This window comes from Mesoplodon mirus, assembly GCF_964341445.2.
Source record: "Mesoplodon mirus genome assembly, chromosome: 18".
Taxonomy (NCBI): Eukaryota; Metazoa; Chordata; class Mammalia; order Artiodactyla; family Ziphiidae; genus Mesoplodon; species Mesoplodon mirus.
In genome coordinates this window covers 18,111,448-18,130,779 of record NC_138994.1, presented here as the reverse complement: position 1 = coordinate 18,130,779, position 19,332 = coordinate 18,111,448, and the positions used below count along the sequence as shown (strand labels likewise).

Sequence of the window (19,332 nt, the reverse complement as noted above, 5' to 3'; positions counted from 1 at the left end):
AGTGGCCACAAGAATGAAAAACTGTGCTTAGTACACTTCCCGGGAATCTATAATAATCTCATGCTCATCTTTTGTAGTTTCTGCCTACATTTTAGTAACCTGGGCATGGCTGTGTGTTAATAACAGCCAATCTAACATCACAGGGACCTCAAATGAGGGACATTATCAATCCACTGACCAGGGGCCACGAATCTTTTCCACGTACGCCTCTCAAGATTTAATACTTCTGGCTTTTATAATCATGAACAAATTGGTCCCAGCCTTTGTACAAGAATTTGCATCTGAGTGTCAATTCAAAACTACTTACTGAGCTACTATGTGCAGAGGCAAGGCACAAGTTACAAGCGAGTATGAAAGCAGAAGACATAAATTCTTCAAGGAATCTAATATCTTTTTTAGGGGAGAGGGGGAGAGATCAAACTCACATAGTTACAAAGATACACGATAGTACAAGTTTCAAACAAAAACTAGAAAAATATGCTTTACAGTTAGACTGGTTTTCTCCTTTTAAATCATTCAATGAAACATTTAGTGAGCCATTATAAGGTGCCTGGTTCTTCTTGAAGTATAAGAAGTTTCCTTGAGGACCTCACAGATTCTTCATTATAGAAACTTCTGCATAGGTATCTTCCTATTACCAAACTGCAGGGTAACCCAATCTCTCTCCAGGCTTCCTGGATGTGCTCTCTCAAAGAACTTCCCATTAACTACAAGGACATTTTACTATACCATAATTTAACTACAGAACCTAACTTCCCAGCACCTAGCACGGTCTCTGCACATAGTGAGAACTGTGCAAGAGTTTAGCGACCAAAACATGAATCCAACAGACAGTTTTAGGGTGAAGCTCCTGAAGCATCTGTTTTGTTTCATGGAGGCAAACCATTTTAGAACAGATTCAGTTCATAAGGTAGCATTTGGCTCATGTTTAGTTGCTAGTGGTGGTTACCTCTAAAAGGGGTACATGTATGGGGAGAAACTCACATTGCTCTATAGTTTTCTACACTGTGAGTCTTTTATAATGAGAACTCTATTCATAAATCAGGAGTTTGGGATAAACATACACACACTGCCATATATAAGATAACCAACAAGGGAACTCTACTCAATATTCTGTGATAACCTATATGAGAAAAGAATCTAACACAATACTGTAAATCAACTGCATGCCAATAAAATTAAAATATTAAAAAAATGAGAACTATATTAGTTTAATTTATTAATTCATAAATTAGTGGTTTTGAAATAAAAATACTGGAAGCTTTCCTAATTTGCAGCATAAAGAGGAATGAACTAGACCGTTGTCAAGGCCCTTTTGAGCTCTACAGCATTCAGTTCTATGTAAGATGATGTAACAGCTGTGTAAGATAAGATGTGGTTAAGATCTTTGCTCCAGTACTTGGGGGAAGAGAAATGACAGGGACACATCAGAACAGTGACAATGGGGGAGAGGGACAAATGGGCTGCTACTCGAGGTGGGGCAGTCATCTAAAAGTCTTATTTACCGTTTTGTGTTAAAACAAGTAGACACAGAGGATCTACCATTTCTTCGTGTTTCAGTGGCATTCTAGTCTGAGCATTAAATGCTTCAGTTCTCCCTGACATACTCACAAGAAAATGACTGCTTTTGAGGGAGGAGCAGAGACAGTAAAAGAGGTGGTGGGTAAGGGTGGGAGGAAGGTGGTCTGTAAGGGCTCCCACCATGTCATATATCAACAATAAACGGTTCTCGAATTAAAAAAATTTTTTTTTTCCTCACCGCCCTCAGCAGCCTGGAGTAGGAGAGCGCATTGTTTTCTCTGAAGTGGGAACACTAAAATGGAGGGGTAGGGCAGTGATTATAGTGTACATTTACCGAGAACCAATTATATGCCAAGTAATGTGCTCTGGTGATACCAAGATTATTAAGATATGGTCCCATAGGAATATCGAACATGTCAATACAAAACCATGTGATAGATACCCTTTCTAAAACTCAAAAAATGCAGAATTATGAAACACAAAGGGTTTCACAGAAAAAGAATTATGGACCTGCGTAACTGTTGTTTTATCATTTGAAGATCACTGACAGTTATCTAAAACATACACTATTATTGACTATTATGCTCTCATTATATACTCTTACTAACATGGAAAAATCAACGTGCTTTGTTAATTCCCTGAGAAGACAGAATAAAAAGTATGACACCCATCCCAATGATCTCAATTTTAAAAACATCGTTTGAACAAGCAGACGGGTCTGACCCTGGAGGGTCAGCAAAGCCCAACTTACGGATGTGGTTTCATTTCTATGTAATTCTTGGGGATGAAGCCGTCTTTCCCATTGAGCTCTGCCTTGTACCAGTTCTGATCACATTCTTCATTCAAAACCTGAAAAGAATTAAGACAAGGAAAAAAAAGCAATCATTTCCTTTTCACTCTTAAGTGAGTAGCCATGAAGACGACTATGTTGCCTTTTAGGTTTGTTTGTAAAAGGTGTTATTTGGAGTATTATCAGTTACATGGATGCAAAACTTCTTGTAATTTTTAAAACAACCAGCATTATGTCAACTCTGATACTTAAAAAGAAAAAGGAATTGTGTCTGGAAATGAGAATTCAGGTTCCCAAACATCTAGCATTAAAACCTCAGTAGAAAAGCAGAGGGAGGGAAAAATAAAAGGTGAGTTTCTGTGAGGAGATTTCTGGAAAACAGCAAACACTGACACTGGAGAATAAAGGGAGAGAGTAGGTATAACCGCACAACTGGGCAGCAACAGAGAGAGCCTGAAGACCTCTCCAGGGATCTTCAAGCCAATTTCCAGAATCACAGAGATCCAATCTTGGGATCCCCTCATACTGTCTCTAGGTTATCCCAAGTATGGGTCTGCCACCGTCCCGATGCTACCTGCATGCACAGCCATGTGCCCCTGTGTGGGAAAACCGTATTTTAATGAAAAAGCACGGTAAGTCCTACTTACTTCTCTTACCCTCAAGGGCCACAATGTGTCCAAGTTAGAGAATTCTGGAAGCACACCAATGGGCCCCATTCAGGGGGAGGCCCAGAGACCACACAACTGAGCCACTGCATTCTGCAAAGTGAAAACAGCCTACCCAAGGTTATGGGCTAATGAATCCCATGCAGATTTTCAGAACTCAAACGAGTGTGCTCTCCAATACTGACTTATATGCATAGGCTAGGCCAAGATACTATCATCTGCAGAGTATTAAAGGGAGCAAAATACGGACTTCCCTGGCGGTCCAGTGGTTAGGACTCCACGTTTCCACTGCAGGGGGCATGGGTTGGATCCCTGGTCAGGGAGCTAAGATCCCCCATGCCTCATGGTGTGGCCAAAAAAAAGGGGGGGGATGGACAGAATAGATCTAGGCATAGTATAAAAGCCACCCTTTGAATTCCAGATTTCTAACAAAAGGCAAAGGGTATAGGACATTTAAAAAAGTAACTTAAAAGAGAAAATAGAAATGTGAGCCCAACCCCAAAATGGCGAACACAGGAAAATGCTGATGGACTAGTACAGTGGTAGTAAATCTATACTACAGAGCAAAATTCTAAAAGGAAGTTGGGGGCTTCCCTGGTGGCGCAGTGGTTGAGAGTCCGCCTGCCGATGCAGGGGACACGGGTTCGTGCCCTGGTCCGGGAAGATCCCACATGCCGCGGAGCGGCTGGGCCCGTGAGCCATGGCCGCTGAGCCTGCGCATCCGGAGCCTGTGCTCCGCAACGGGAGAGGCCACAACAGTGAGAGGCCCGCGTACCGCAAAAAAACAAAACAAAAACAAAAACAAATAAAAGGAAGTTGGTAAAATTCTTTACCAAATTATTTACTCATGATGCTGAACAATGCTGTACTCTCTGCCAAATTAGAACCTGGACTGCTTGATGTATATGTACTGACATTTCAAAGTGAAATACAACTTTGGAAAGGGCAGATAAGACTGATAGATACCAACAAATAGCTAAGCTGCACGAATGATGCCGACCAGTGAATTCACGTCTGAAAAAAGGCTATGCCGTGAAGAGTTTTACAAAGCTGGTGCCTATTTGTGATGCTGGCTAACCTCGGGCCCTCAGTGTCAGTCACTGAGTTTACATGTGCACAAGATAAGGTAACAAGCTACTGCTAAATCCCATCAGCCTCAGTGATGAAAACTTTTTTCTTTTCATCAATTTTCCCTTAAAAAAATGTTTTTATTTATTAAATACTGCAATGATATAAATTAATATATGTAAAATACACTTATAATTTTAAAATCTGCATTTCAAAAACTGTACTGTGGCCAGAAAAGTTATTCTGTTGCTAGACAGTTATAAAGCACACCCGCACACCAAGAATGAAGGTCTGAGAGGGACAGGGCTCTTAAGGCACTCCCTGCCACGATGACACCAACGTCCGTCCCTAGGCGCCAAGGTTAACCCACCCGCATCACAGAAGGTTCAACGGCACCAGAGCAAAGGAGCTTCAGGCCAGGATTTGCTGTCTTTACCAAAAAGACGGGATGGAAGAAAAATGTGGCCTAGTAATCATCTTATAAAGCATTATGGCCCATTTGGACATGGAAACAGAATAAAGTAATCACTTGGAAAAGGCCAGGTTTAATTTGTGACCAGTAACCTTGCAGAAAAGGTTCTACATGCCAGGAGTTCTTAGAACCAGCCACATGTTCTTCTTTTTTTTTTAATTTATCTTATTTATTTTTGGCTGCATTGGGTCTTCGTTGCTGCACGCAGGCTTTCTCTAGTTGTGGTGAGCGGGGGCTCACTCTTTGTTGCGGTGTGCAGGCCTCTCATTGCGGAGCACAGGCTCTAGGCGCGCAGGCTTCAGTAGTTGTGGCTCGCAGGCTCTAGAGTGCAGGTTCAGTAGTTGTGGCGCACAGGCTTAGTTGCTCCGTGGCATGTAGGATCTTCCCGGACCAGGGCTCGAACCCGTGTCCCCAGCATTGGCAGGCGGGTTCTCAACCACTGAGCCACCAGGGAAGCCCTGCACGTTCTTCTTGTCACCTTCGTTAGGACAGAGGCAAACCTCCCCCTAAAAAGACGCCCCCCGACAATAAAAGAAACTCCAGGGCAACTCCCAGATTTGGCACCATTTTAGAACTATGGTTTTCTGCAGAACAAAATTAATACTTGGTGTTTGTATGCTTTTCTCCCCAAGAAGGTAGGGAAATATGGAACTAATACGTTTAGATGATGATGATAATGACGATGAAGAAGAAGAAGAAGAAGAAGAAGAATACTGGCCGGGTGGCTTGTGGGATCTCAGTTCCCCAAACAGGGAATGAACCCCAGCCACGGCAGTGAAAGCCCAGAATCCTAACCACTAGGCCACCAGGGATCCCCAATGCTTAGATTATTTTTAATGTAATGGCAGAATACATGGGAGGCTAAAATTTTGGTTCTCTGGAATATTCTAGTATCTAGAATATCACTTTGCCAGAAAGCCAAGGTGTGGCTGTGCATGCCTCTAAATCTCTTTACTCGATAATTTAAGAAAAGATTGGTTCTGTGGGAGACAAAGCACAGGAGAAAGAGTGCTTGCTAAGCCTGGGCCACCTGCGATCAGGTTTTTCTACCCAGCTGGTACATCAGCTTTCACACGCAAGCCCTGAAAGCCCAGGATGGCATAATTTAAGAGTTAAAAATTAAGTTTTATTCAAATGCTTAAAACAGCAAAGGGGGGCTTCCCTGGTGGCACAGTGGTTGAGAGTCCGCCTGCCGATGCAGGGGACACGGGTCCGTGCCCCGGTCCGGGAAGATCCCACATGCCGCGGAGCGGCTGGGCCCGTGAGCCATGGCCGCTGAGCCTGCGCATCCGGAGCCTGTGCTCCACAACGGGAGAGGCCACAACAGTGAGAGGCCCTCGTACCGCAGGAAAAAAAAAACAAAAAAAACAGCAAAGGGCACAAATTGACATAAGTGAATCTCAAGTAGAGCAGAGAAGGGCACCAGGACCAGATGTGGATGAGTTTGCACCTACAGAGACTGTACTGAATTTGCTATGGCTTTAGATGAAAGTTCACATCCTTCACAAGTAAGCTGTTAAAGCCCCATCAGAGTTCTGAGAAGGAGGAACCTGCTCCTATCACCACTTCCCCAAAACACAGGCAACTTAACCAATCGCTCATTCATTACCTCTTAACAAATAGATGGCTGAGTTCGACCACCAAATTTTCATTCAGTTTTGAAAATTCCAAGGAATGTTTTTAGCTGTTACCCCACAGCTGCATGTTCTATGCCAACCCCCATATTCCCTCGAGTTATGACTTTGTAGCCATCAAAACACTTTGGTTTAACGGAAGCAGACTGATCAAGAGATGAGATTATGAAAGGAGGAAGAGACAAGTTTCAGTGAAGTTTTTATTTGTTCTTTTTCTGGTTGCAGAAAGACAAAGTAATGTTACAGCCACAAGCAGGAAGAAACCTAAAAGATAAGGAATGATGTGAGGTTTACACGGGAGAATTAAAACTATTCCAGTCGATGGAAGGGACACAGTAGGTGCTTTTGAGCTGTTGCTAATGTTAAACTTCTTGACCTGCAAGCTGGGTGTTTTCAGTCTGTGAAAATTCACTGAACTGTGCACTTATGATATGTAACTTTTCTACACGTATATCATACTTCAACTGAAAGAAGTATTTCAGTCAAGAGAACACAGTAATATTATGGTCCAATTTACATGTAAGAAACACACACCAGGGCCTCATACGCCTCCGGTACAAACTTTTCACACCGAAAATACATAGCTGAGCAGAAAATAACAAAACGAGGCTTCAGAAACCTCCACCATGATAGTTTGCCATCACTAACCTATGAAAAAAATTCCCAGAAATAAAACTTTCTTCACTACGGACAACTCAGAGCATTCCACATGCTCTACTTTTCTACATCATATGATGTGGTAACTTTATTCACTGCTGCCACTACCCCACCCCCAATCTGAGACCATTCTAAAGGCAATGCAAATTTCCATCTTTTTTTTTTTTTTTTTTTTTTTTTTTTTTTGCTGTACGCGGGCCTCTCACTGCTGTGGCCTCTCCCGTTGCGGAGCACAGGCTCCGGACACACAGGCTCCGCGGCCATGGCTCGCGGGCCCAGCCGCTCCGCGGCATGTGGGATCTTCCGGGATCGGGGCACGAACCCGTGTCCCCTGCATCGGCAGGCGGACTCTCAACCACTGCGCCACCAGGGAAGCCCGCAAATTTCCATCTTTACTAATACCAATTTAAAGGTTTCCAAATGGTTTAAAAAAGAAGAAAGAAAAAAAAAGCCAGAGCTCAAAGATTTAGGGCTCAGACCCCTTCGGATGCACCTGATCTGGTAGGATTCAAGAGGCGAATAAACACATGGGTTCAAATTCAAATTTCACCAACAATGAACTATGTGACCTTGGGCAAACGGCCATTTTCTAAGTGTTGGTTTCCCATCTATAAAGTGGTGATAATACCTACCTCTCAGGGTTACTGAGGGGGTTAAATGAGAAAATGAGCAGCATAGCTCACTACAGAGCTACTGTCCAGCTGTTGTAGTGGACACATTTACTTCACAATAGTTACTTTGCCTTACACATTTAGCAGTATTAGATCTAACAAAACATGGCAATCCTGGGGGCTGAGTTTTACCAAATTAGGTATCTTTGATGTAATGCTGCCCAAGGGTACCAAGAGCACACGAACTAACAGAGAACTGGGATTCTTGTTATACTGTGGAAACACAGAGTACAAAAGTTCTGTGTTTACTTCAAAAAAAATTTTAAATGCTGAGTTCGAGGATTACAGTAGGTAATGCCCTTCCCCGTCCCTTCCCTGAACTCCCATAAGGGAGTTCTTGTCTCCCTTAAATCCTGGGAGACAAGAACTGTACTTAATTTTCTATACAAATTACAGAAAAAAAAAATGTGTCTTTTAGGAAAATGGTAGATAAGAATTTTGTTTATAGACTGCTGTATTTTGAAATATGGGGGTATTTTCTTGCCTGAACATATGCAGTCATCTGTAAATAAACAAAACAAAACAAAAAGAAGAAGGAATCATGATTTAAAAAAAAAAAAAGCTGTGCAGTTCCAGAACAGTAGTCCCATCAAAGCTTTCAACATACATTCTAATTCTAACAGCTTGCACAGGGTTCAACATTTCTTCAGGGAAAAATTATTCAAAGTTTTATAGCGTTTGTGAAGCAATTTATAAGAAAGAGCATTTGTGCATAAAAGATAGGAACAATTACATATTTAAGCTCTTCCACCACATAAAAAACAAAAATACCACTTACAGCTGGTCCCTGCTTTACAGAAATTCTACATAAGCCAGTGAGTTTCCCCAGCTCTTTAAAGATCAATCAATCCCACACAAGCAACACTGAAATACTGCCAGGACTTGAAGACAAATCTAAAGAATTATGGTGACCCTACCACATAATTTCAAGTTCTTAGAAGAGGGAAGGAAAACACACACACACACACACACACACACACACCCCACACACACACATACACACCACACACACAGTAGCTTTTTAAAGACTTTAACCCCTAAGAAAAATTCTACAGGGCCCTGGCTAGGGTAACAGTACTGGGAGAGCCATTTAAAATCCATTCTCTTCAGTTGCCTGTTACGTATTTTATTAGAATGCTCTTCAGACTCCCTTAGTATGGATTACTGCCTCGGCCTCAAACTACACTGATTCATTCCTAACACTTTAAATAAGTGCTCTACAATCACCACCTCCATCTGTTAAAGTTTTTGCTCAACATGAAAAACATCTTGGCTACGCTGCTTGCTCTACTGTGCGCCAAAGCATGAAAAACACCCACACTGTAGATGAGTTACTCCAAATTTATGTAATGATATCAAATCAAGGGGGTATTTTTACCTTATGGTGATGAACTCTTTCAACAAAAGTATAATATCTGTGCCATGAAATGTGTTTTTAGTTCCCTTTGAAATGGGTATTCCCAGAAGATTCATTTCTTTGGGGATCAAGAAGCCCTAAATCAATTATTTACATCATTTTCCTTTTAAGAAAGGATTCTATTTACCAAACTAAAGAAATCCAAAGGGCATTTGTTGGTCAAGTTTACCTTCTGACCACTAGTGACACATGCTAGGTTTTGCCCTCTAAACAATTTTAAAAGGAAAAGAAAGAAAAAGAGGGAGGAAGGGAGAGGAAAGAAAACCTCCCAACTCCCAAATTTTTGATTGGTAAAAATCACTCATCACTTATATACTGCCATTTGAATACAAACCAGTTACACCCCAGGAACAGTGCCTTTTCCCCGTTGCCTGAGAGGCTCTCTCTACCATCTCTAAACAGCTGCTATCAATGGGGATCAGTTTGAAAGGGAAACACTGCTGGATCAAGAGGCCAAGCCTACCTACCCCCCACCCTACCCCGCCGCCTCCCAAAGGTCCAGGTTTCATAGTTTAAGGTTGTCCTGGTTTGACCTCAATCTATTTAGTGCTCTGAATCAGTTCAAACACCACTGTTTTTCCGTTAAAAAGTCTTAAGTAGCCTTCTATGGATCCAAATTATTCTTAGTTTGGCATTCCACTTTTCAAAATTTGGCCATCACCTACGTTCAGCTCTTCCCGCCCACTACTTCTCTAAACGAACCCTTCAGTTCAGTCAGGCTAGTCAACTCAGCGACCTCTAAACACACTGTACTCCATCTCTCATGCTTCCTCTCTTCCTCATCTATTCACATCTCGTCTACCACTGCTTTGTACTGTGTACTGGAATGCTTTGGTCCTCTCCTAAACTTGACTGCAAGCACCCTAAAGCTGGCTCCATGCCACTTCTCATCGGTATTCTCCATGGTTCTCAGAATAGCATCTAGCATATTTTGAGGAACTGACTGGTATATGGGGGCTTTGTTCTAAGTAATGCATACAGGATCACAGAGCTAGCTGGGTCTAGGGACAATAGAAGAGCACCACACATTATACACTGCCATCAAATTCCTTGGTGAAAATAATAACATCTTAAATAGACCCTGGAAAGAAGACTGACTGTCATGAATTTGTTCCCCCCAAGGAGATGCAAAATAAAGGAAGTAATAGAATGAGGCAATCAGTCTTCCTGTACCTTAAGCATCACTGCCAAAAAACTTCTATGGTGAGCACCTCAAAACGGGGTACCCCAAATCTTTTCCACAACACTAACTGCTTCTACTTTCTCCATGATAAAAAAGTGTAAGGGTGGGGTGGGTAGGCAGGGAAGGGAAATTTCAGTATGAAATTGAGAAAATATGCCTTGGGTGGATTAGGGAGGGAAGAGTTGTAGCTCTGTGTCTATACACATGTCCCGACTCACAGCTCTCAGCATGGGGGCACTTCCTAGAATGTTAAGATGCCTGGTTCAGCCTGACTAGTGACTTACTTTTGCAGTGTTAATTTTATAGCTACAACTCCTCCACCGAAAGCTTTACAAAGGACACCATGAAGACCTTCGCCTTTTTTATTCTTTTGAATGGCAGCCAAGTTGATGTAGAAAGAAAAATGATCTCTCTCTCTCTCTCACACACACACAAACACACACACACAACTGATTATATTAAGAGTTCAGGACCACTCACGCATTTTTTTAAATGGAAGACTTCCTTTATAATGTTCATATATGTAGCAAGATGAACAATTAAGATGACTAACCAAATTATTATAATAAGAATAATTGTAAGAAGAATAACCAAAACAGGATATTTTTCTTTCTCTGAGAAATATTTTAGTGTTCAAAAAACGAATTAGAGGGACTTCCCTGGCGGTCCAGTGGTTAAGACTTCGCCTTCCAGGGCTTCCCTGGTGGCGCAGTGGTTGAGAGTCCGCCTGCCGATGCAGGAGACACGGGTTCATGCCCCACTCCAGGAAGATCCCACATGCCGCGGAGCGGCTGGGCCCGTGAGCCATGGCCGCTGAGCCTGTGCATCCGGAGCCTGTGCTCCGCAACAGGAGGGGCCACAACAGTGAGAGGCCTGCGTACCGCAAAAAAAAAAAAAAAAAAGACTTCGCCTTCCAAAGCAGGGGGTGCGGGCTCGATCCCTGGTCGGGGAGCGAAGATCCCACATGCCTCGCAGCCAAAAAATCAAAACAAAACAGAAGCAATATTGTAACAAATTCAACAGACTTTAAAAATGGCCCACATCAAAAAAATCTTAAAAACAACAACAACGACAAAACAACGAATCAGACACTCAGCAACCTTTCCAGGTTCAGCTTTCGTTAAGAAAAGCTGCTCATGACATTTTAACAAAACAGGAAGGTTGTTCACACTTATGTAGCTATTACTCCACCCAGATGAATCTGGAGGCAGTGAAACCTAAATGCACAGGCGGTACCCCAAAATAAACTCTTTATACCAAAGGGGTACCAAGAGTTTCCATTCAAAATAACTGTCTTCTGTGTTTTGTGTCTTGTGGAAGACATACTACTTTAGTGTAGTTGACTGCTCAACAGAAGAGTGAAATGCTCTCAAGAGTGTCAGAATTTCAACTGCAGGGATTTGGGACAGTTGGGCGCAGGGGAGGGGCAGAGACAAAGATAAATATGAGGGAGTTTCAAGAGAGAAAATTCTGTACATTTGAAAAACTCAGCAATCATGTGACAGCCTGTACCAGGCAAGCACTCTGCAACGAGAGTGCAAAGCCCTGAGCTAGGTGGGCTTAGGATACAATGGCCACCCTTCCCTCCCCAGGGAGCTTAGAGTCTATCTAGTAAACTGCTAGTTGCAACACAGTGTGATGGACGCCAGGAGTGGGGGAATTACAGGTACTGTGGCAAATGTCCATTCAACAGAAAATATCTGTGTTCCAAACACCAAAGGGAAAGACCTAAGTCCAGCTTAGGGGATACAGGAAAACTTCCTGGAGGAAGTGTGAGCTAGGTTTTATTCTTCCTATCCCCCCTGCCCCCCGGTTATATTCTTTGTTTGCATCTTTAGCTCTGCTCAGCTTGTACAGAACTTTGAGTAGAAGGAACATGGCCGACTTCCCAACTTGCTATCAAGCAAATGTAGGGACGGATGGTTTCCTTGGCCACACTTGGCAGCCATTAACTAAAAGATTGGTTAAGTTTCCTTAAGTTGAAAAGTAAAACCTTTACTAATGGTATCAGAACTCCTACCTGGAAATAACCAAAATAATCAGAAACTACGGCTAATTCTTTACTTTAGCAATATACATTTAGCTACTCTCCTTGTTCATTAACGGAAGGCCTTCAATTTTAGGTTAAATTCTACAACCCTCTCCTCAAAAAAAACCCAAACTAAATAAAAAACAAACAAAGCCTCCTAAGCCAGGGGAGCAGCAGTTACCTGTGTTCTGATGATAGGCAAACCTGCTCACATTCATCAGCTCCACCCTCTAAGATCTAACTCACTTCCTGTTGCTTCAGCAAATAAAACAAAAACAGGAGCTCCCAAAAAAGCCCTCCTCCGCCCCAAAATTAATGACAACAGAGGTTATTAAGTTTAACTTAGGCCTTATTGATTCAAGATGTGAACTAAAATAGGGTCTACTGATTTAGTCATTCTGTGACCCAAAGTCACCTCACAGAATGTAACAGAAAAAAAGGCATCAGTCACTCAGCTAATCACTGGCAACTGCATAAAGATCTATGGCTCTTAAAAAGGAACGAAACTGGGTCATTTGTAGAGACGTGGATGGACCTAGAGACTGTCATACAGAGTGAAGTAAGTCAGAAAGACAAAAACAAATATCGTATATTAACACATATATGTGGAATCTAGAAAAATGGTACAGATGAACTGGTTTGCAAGGCAGAAATAGAGACACAGACGTAGAGAACAAACGTATGGACACCAAGGGGGGATGACTTGGGAGATTGGGATTGACATGTATACACTAATATGTATAAAATAGATGACTGATAAGAACCTGCTGTATTAAAAAAAAAAAAAGATCTATGGCTCTGAAACACTCGAGGCTAGGGTGTCTTTACACCTAGAATGCTATCATTCTGAACTAAAAAAAAAAAACCTAGTTCCAAAATTTTCTGAAGCAGCTAATCTAGCTCCATGGCAGGAGAGTCTGTAACCACATGACAGAGGGACCTGGGTGCAGTGGTAATTCCCCACCCCATTCCCAGAGTGGAAGTGAATGCAAGCAATTAAACAGGTTAAGTACAATACTAAACTGAAAATGTGGATTCATGTTAGGTTAAGCACAGGGTTAGGGAGCGGAAAAGAGACGGACCTACCTACCCTAGTCTGGGAGGGAGGGGGAATGTGGTCAGAGAGTAACACCTGAGGGGACACCCAGAGGATCTCCTATAAGCGGTCTAGGCAGAAGGCTCTAGTGTGCAAATTAGGAAGTTCAAACGGGTATGCTAAGGATGATAAGTAGAAGTCACTGAAGAGTGACATTCAGGTTTGCATTTTTCAAATATTCCAATGTTTGCACTGTGAGAACGAAGTGCAGGGAAGACCAGGTGGGAACACCTACAGCCGCCAGCGCTTGGATTGCAGTGGGAAAGTGTGGTGGAGGGAAGGAGACAGATTCAAGATACTCTTCTGAGGTGGAATCAGAAGAGCTTGGTGGGCATATGTGACTCGGTGGCCTCCCTCTTGGCCACCAATTTTTCTTCTGAAAAGCACTTTAGAAAAACAGCTATATAGAGCTGCTGGCAAATTTCCCTCTTTTAAAGCCACCGTGAGTAAAAAGCATAACTGTAAAAGGTAGGTGGTACCCCCGTGCCTCTCCAGATCCAGCTGACATTCTCCTCTGCCCTTCTGTGCCCTCCACCTGTATGGACCACAACAGCAGGCTCTTCTACAGGCTTCCCAGCTCCTCAGTGGAGAGGCCGCAGAAGGCAGCTTCCTGTCTGGGGCTTCTGTGGACAGTCTTAGACCCGCAACTTGAAGTCTCAGCCTTCTTGACTCAGTCCTTTCCTCCTCCAGGTTCTGATAACACCTCCCCCTTCCTTTGCCCCACTGTCTTCTGCAGGCCTCAAGATGGGAACCCGGTTACTAGCTCTGGGCACTGTACCATCCCCGGTGGTTTCTAGAAAATCCCTGCCCACACCTTGTAAATAGTCTCATTAATAAAATCTCCTCAAATTAGCCAGTTTAAATGTGTCATGTGTTTCCTACCAGGACCCTGACTGAAATTCCCCTCAAATCAGTTCTATCCATCCTTTGGAACTCACTGAGGAGATATTTCATTATACAAAGTGACATTTGTTATGAGGCAAACAGATCACAGAAGTATCCAAATTCTACCAACAACTTGGGAGAAGAAAACTGTAAAACAGCCTTGAGGTCCACCATCTTAAGCAGCCAAATAATTCTGTTTACTATTAAAACAGTTACAGGGAATTGAGAAAGGTGGTGGAAGTATGAAAATCTAGGATCTGTAATCTGGTCACTACTAGGCTGTCCTGATGAGTTACCGTTGCTGTCCTCTTTGAACTGCACTTCAGTTAATGTTCGAGTGTCTACTACACTGAAAGCTTTGTGCTAGGAAGCTGCAACGGGATTTAAAGGGGGGGGTGGGGGCAGAAAGACACAGTCCCTACCCTCAGAAGTGTTTACAGCTAAGGGAGTTATGTATGTAAATAATGAGGGAACAAGTAAGAAGTGGGATAAGGGAAACTGCTGATTTTGAGTTGAATATGGAATTCACAGCTACATGTTTCCAAGTGAGCTGCTTAATTGATACACAAAACTCAATTCATGTCTGGAGAAAGGAGAAAAGGGGCAACTTCCAAGAGTCCAGGAATAGAGCAAGAACCTAAAGGCAGAGCAACTCAGAGTATGTAAGAGGGTGTGGTAAACAAGGCCATCTTCCTTTTTATATTTTAAAATGGGGTTCAAAAAAGGAGAGAGTTGCTGTTAAGTCACACTTTACTTGCTATCCTCCTCCAGGCTACACACTGCCCTTCTGCGACACGGAGCTGTCACATGTTTAAGTGACAAACAGTAATTACAGACACTGTGGAGGGCTGGATGTGGCTCAGTCAAGCGGAGTCACTTCCTACAGGTAATCACCATGGTGATGCTACTCCACTGCTGGAAAACTACTGTCTAACACGTAAGACGAGTCACCCTCCTTGCTGTCTCCTCCACTGTGCTCAAGTGCCACCAGGAAGGCTGAAGTCTTACAGCCCAGAAATCTTCAAGGACGGGATATCATGTGGTCATGACTGGAATAACTAGATCAAGTGGCCTATTCCAGTCTTCTGTTTCTATCACTCAGAGATCTCACAGACCTCCCCCTTCCTCTTCTTTTTGGATGATCACAGTGGCAAAGATAAAAACAAGTTCATATTCAGTGATGGTGGCTGGATGGTACTGGTGGGAGTATAAAAAGGTGCATGGTTTTACTGAAAGCAATTTGGCCATACGTATCAAAGAGCTGAATTTTCATACCTATTAACCCAGTAAAACCCAGCCATTCTTAGGACTCTATCCTAATAAAATAATCCAAGATGTACTATATTAAGACTCAGGGAGTAGACAAGTATGAGTGTCCATTTTGAGTCAACGTCTGTGCTAGGTCCTGGGGATACCACACTGAGGAAATGATCCTCACTTACAAGGAGCTGACAGTAGGGAAGGGAATGTAATTGTAACCTCAGGTATAAGAAGTTACGATGAAGAGTTCAGAGTGCTCTGTATGAGAGCACACCGTGGGGAGACCTCATCCAACTATGCAGAGGTGTGTCGAGGAAAGCTCACCTGGGCAGTAACATTTCAATCAGAAACCCTGACTATGAGTAGGTCTCAGCCAGGTTTGGGGGTGGGAATGAAGAACACAAATGAGAGCAAGGAGGAATATTCCAAGCAGAGAGAAGAGCATAAGTAGAGGCTCTTGGGTGAGAAGGGGTTTAGCACAGTGTAGAACTGAAATGACAAATCCAAGGGAGTTTTGTGAAAAGCAGAGCCCTGGAGGCTAGAGAGAAAGGGAACTGGGCCAGACCGTGCAGGGCTCTGACCCTGAAGGGTAGAGTAAGGATTCTGGGAAACCATGGACTGAATTTGCTCTTTAACATGACGATTCTGGTTTCTGTGTGATACAAAGACCTGAGAGGGGGGCTTCCCTGGTGGCACAGTGGTTGAGAGTCCGCCTGCCGATGCAGGGGACACGGGTTCGTGCCCCAGTCCGGGAGGATCCCACATGCCGCGGAGCAGCTGGGCCCGTGAGCCATGGCCGCTGAGCCTGTGCTCCGCAACGGGAGAGGCCACAACAGTGAGAGGCCTGCGTACAGCAAAAAAAAAAAAAAAAGACAAGACCTGAGAGGGTGACAGTGGCAGCAGGAAGACCACTTAATTGAGGGGCTGCTGCAGTAGCCAGGCCAGAGGAGACAGACATTTGGACTAGGGTGCGGGGGATTTTGACTGTTTTGAAAGACCCTAAAATGAACATTAAAAAACCCATACACATTAAAGACTCTAAATTTACCCCTCTACCCTCTGTTTGCAGGAACAGGGAACAGATATCAAATTTCAAGCCATATCACTGGCTTCTCAAGGTCACATAATTTAAAACTAAAGTTTACTCTCCACCATAAATAAAAAGAAAATGTATAAAAGAGATAATCCCGAGGCTTCCCTGGTGGCGCAGGGGTTAAGAATCCGCCTGCCAATGCGGGGGACATGGTTTCAAGCCCTGGTCTGGGAAGATCCCACATACCACAGAGCAATTAAGCCTGTGCGCCACAACTACTGAGCCTGTGCTCTAGAGCCTGCAAGCCACAACTACGTGCGCCTAGAGCCCGTGCTCCACAACAAGAGAAGAGAAGCCACAGCAACAAGAAGCCTGCGCACCGCAACGAACAGTAGCCCCCGCTTGCTACAGCTAGAGAAAGCTGGCGTGCAGCAATGAAGACCCAATGCAGCCAAAAATAAATAAAATTTAAAAATAAATTTATAAAAGAGATAATCCCTCAGTTGTGCTGAGGTGATGTTTTAATTGCTATATAATTAAAAATCTACACAAAACTAACATTACTTTTTCAAACAACCAATTCAAATAACTATAATCTGTAATGTTTAGAATCTATGAAAATACTCAATTTGAACTAGTATACCCTGACATATGCTTACTCACATATTAAACTTTCTCTACTTCCAAACGTGACCCCAAATATGGACATTTTCATCAGGAAAACAGACATCAGAATTCAGGATGCGACAACTTTTTCTAGGCACCTCTCTAACGGAACTGGAGACAAACATAGCTGTTGTTAACAGACAGGCTAAACTAACTACCCCTCTTTTTACCGCTGGAAGGGAGGCCTGTCTAGTAATTAACCAGCTTTCATGGTCTCCTTCAGGCAGCTGCAGGGCTCAGAGGGCAGGTTCGCAGGGAGGCCTGGGGGGAGGGAGGGGGGTGGGGGCAGCCGGAGAACAACCAAGCTGCTCTGTTCCAGGCCTGTACCATCAAAAGCAGACAAGCCGACAAAGTGAAAGAGCGGCATGGACATATATACACTACCAAACGCAAGGTAGATAGCTAGTGGGAAGCAGCCGCATAGCACAGGGAGATCAGCTCGGTGCTTTGTGACCGCCTGGAGGGGTGGGATAGGGAGGGTGGGAGGGAGACGCAAAAGGGAGGGGATATGGGAACATATGTATATGTATAACTGATTAAATTTGTTATAAAGCAAAAAATAAAATAAATAAAATAAATAAAAAAGCAGACAAGCCCAGTCTTGCTCCGCCTATTAGTTTTATCTGAGCACCTACACACTGTTCCATGTACAAAATCAGCACTTTCGTCCCACAAAACATCACAACCTGCAGAGAACAGAGGGACTAAGAGTAGTGACTAAATAATAGGACGTATTAATGCAAACAATGGGCTTGTCAGGCCCTCAATTCCAGACAAGAACAACTTCCTGATTTCACGTAGTATTTAAACTGGGAGACTTGTGTGCCATTCCACAATTCTGGGTCAGCCAACAGAACAACATCCATGCTGCCTGGAAATGCAAGGGGAAACCAGGCATATGAGGTTCGCTCTCTTGCCCACAATAACAACTAGCTTCCCCAAATTACAAAAATCATCAGCCATATTATGATCAACTCAGGTATGACTACTGTTTGCCACTACCGAATAATATTATTAGGCCTTTATAACCTCCCACCCCGCGAAGTCAAAGGCTATGAATGTCTATGCATAATAGATCTATAATGATTAAGCTATCAAATCTGAACTGACCAGAACCAAAATGCCCTTTTTTTTGGGTGGGGGGGGGCTGCTCTGGGTCTTCGTTGCAGCATGCGGGATCTTTAGTTGCAGCATGTGGGATCTAGTTCTCTAACCAGGGATCGAACCTGGGCCCCCTGCACTGGGAGCGTGGAGTCTTACCCACTGGACCACCAGGGAAGTCCCCCAAATGCCCTGCTTTCTACAGGTGAATTCTCATTGTTGAAGTTACAGTTTGCAGCTCTGGGAGATACAATTAAGCTGGTTTTAAAAATTGTACTCCCTTTATTGGATGGCCTTCTGCTTTCCCTAGAGCTCTAATGGCCTTAAAACAAATTTTCTGGCTTTATTATATTTTTAAATTATTACAACTTTTCAAGGATGGTACGTGTAAAAAAATGCCTGGAATACCCATTTAACTCTTCAATCGATCTACCATTCTGGGATTTTCCTCCAATACTTTCCTTGGTTGGATGTGTCGATTCCTAGATTTCATGTCTTCCTCATTCTTGGTTTTTACGGTAGTGCACCATTAATATCAATACTTTCCCAAGAAAGGGTGCTTAGGAAGCAAATGTTTTCAGTCCTGGCATGTCTGAAATTGCCTTGATTCTTTGCTTATACTTGAACGCCAGTTCAGTGAGGTGTAGAATTCAACAGAATTCTAGGCCGAACCGCATTTTCCCTCAGCATTTGAAAGACACTGCTTTCTGGCATTTGAAGTTGTTTGTACAAAGTTCACTGGCAATCTGATTATCATTTCTTTATAGAGACTTGTTTCTTTTTTCTAGATCCTCTTAGAACCTTTTCTTTCTTCTTGTCATTTTGAAACTTAACCATAACCTATCTGAGCATGGATTTATTTTTGTACATATAGCTGGGTAGACTTGGTGGTCCCTTCCCATCCAAAAATCCACATCCATCAGCTATGAGAAGTTATCTTCTTTCTTTCTTTTTAAAAAATCTGATAGTGTCTTTCATTTGCACTGTTCTCCTTCTGCAACTTTAAATATTAATTAATTATTAGACCTCATGAAAGACCTCAAGTGGGCTCGCACTGTATCTCCTGAGTCCATTCACTCACTCCTAGAGGACTATCTCATTTTCCTATCTCCTTGAGCTTCAACAGCTCCTCCACCATCCTTCCCAGCAGATGATCTTACTTTCTACTTCACGGAAAAAACAGA

At 43.0% G+C, this 19,332-nt stretch overlaps 1 protein-coding gene across 2 annotated transcripts in view; it reads right to left on the bottom strand.

Annotated features, from left to right (window-relative positions):
- The window catches only part of GRB2 (growth factor receptor bound protein 2), a 73,829-nt gene that overhangs the window by 9,610 nt on the left and 44,887 nt on the right, over positions 1-19,332 (bottom strand). For both annotated transcript variants that reach the window (XM_082603648.1, XM_082603649.1), the window contains exon 3: positions 2,273-2,370. In XM_082603648.1, coding sequence (XP_082459774.1) covers positions 2,273-2,370 — 98 coding nt within the window. The remainder of the gene's footprint in view (positions 1-2,272; positions 2,371-19,332) is intronic.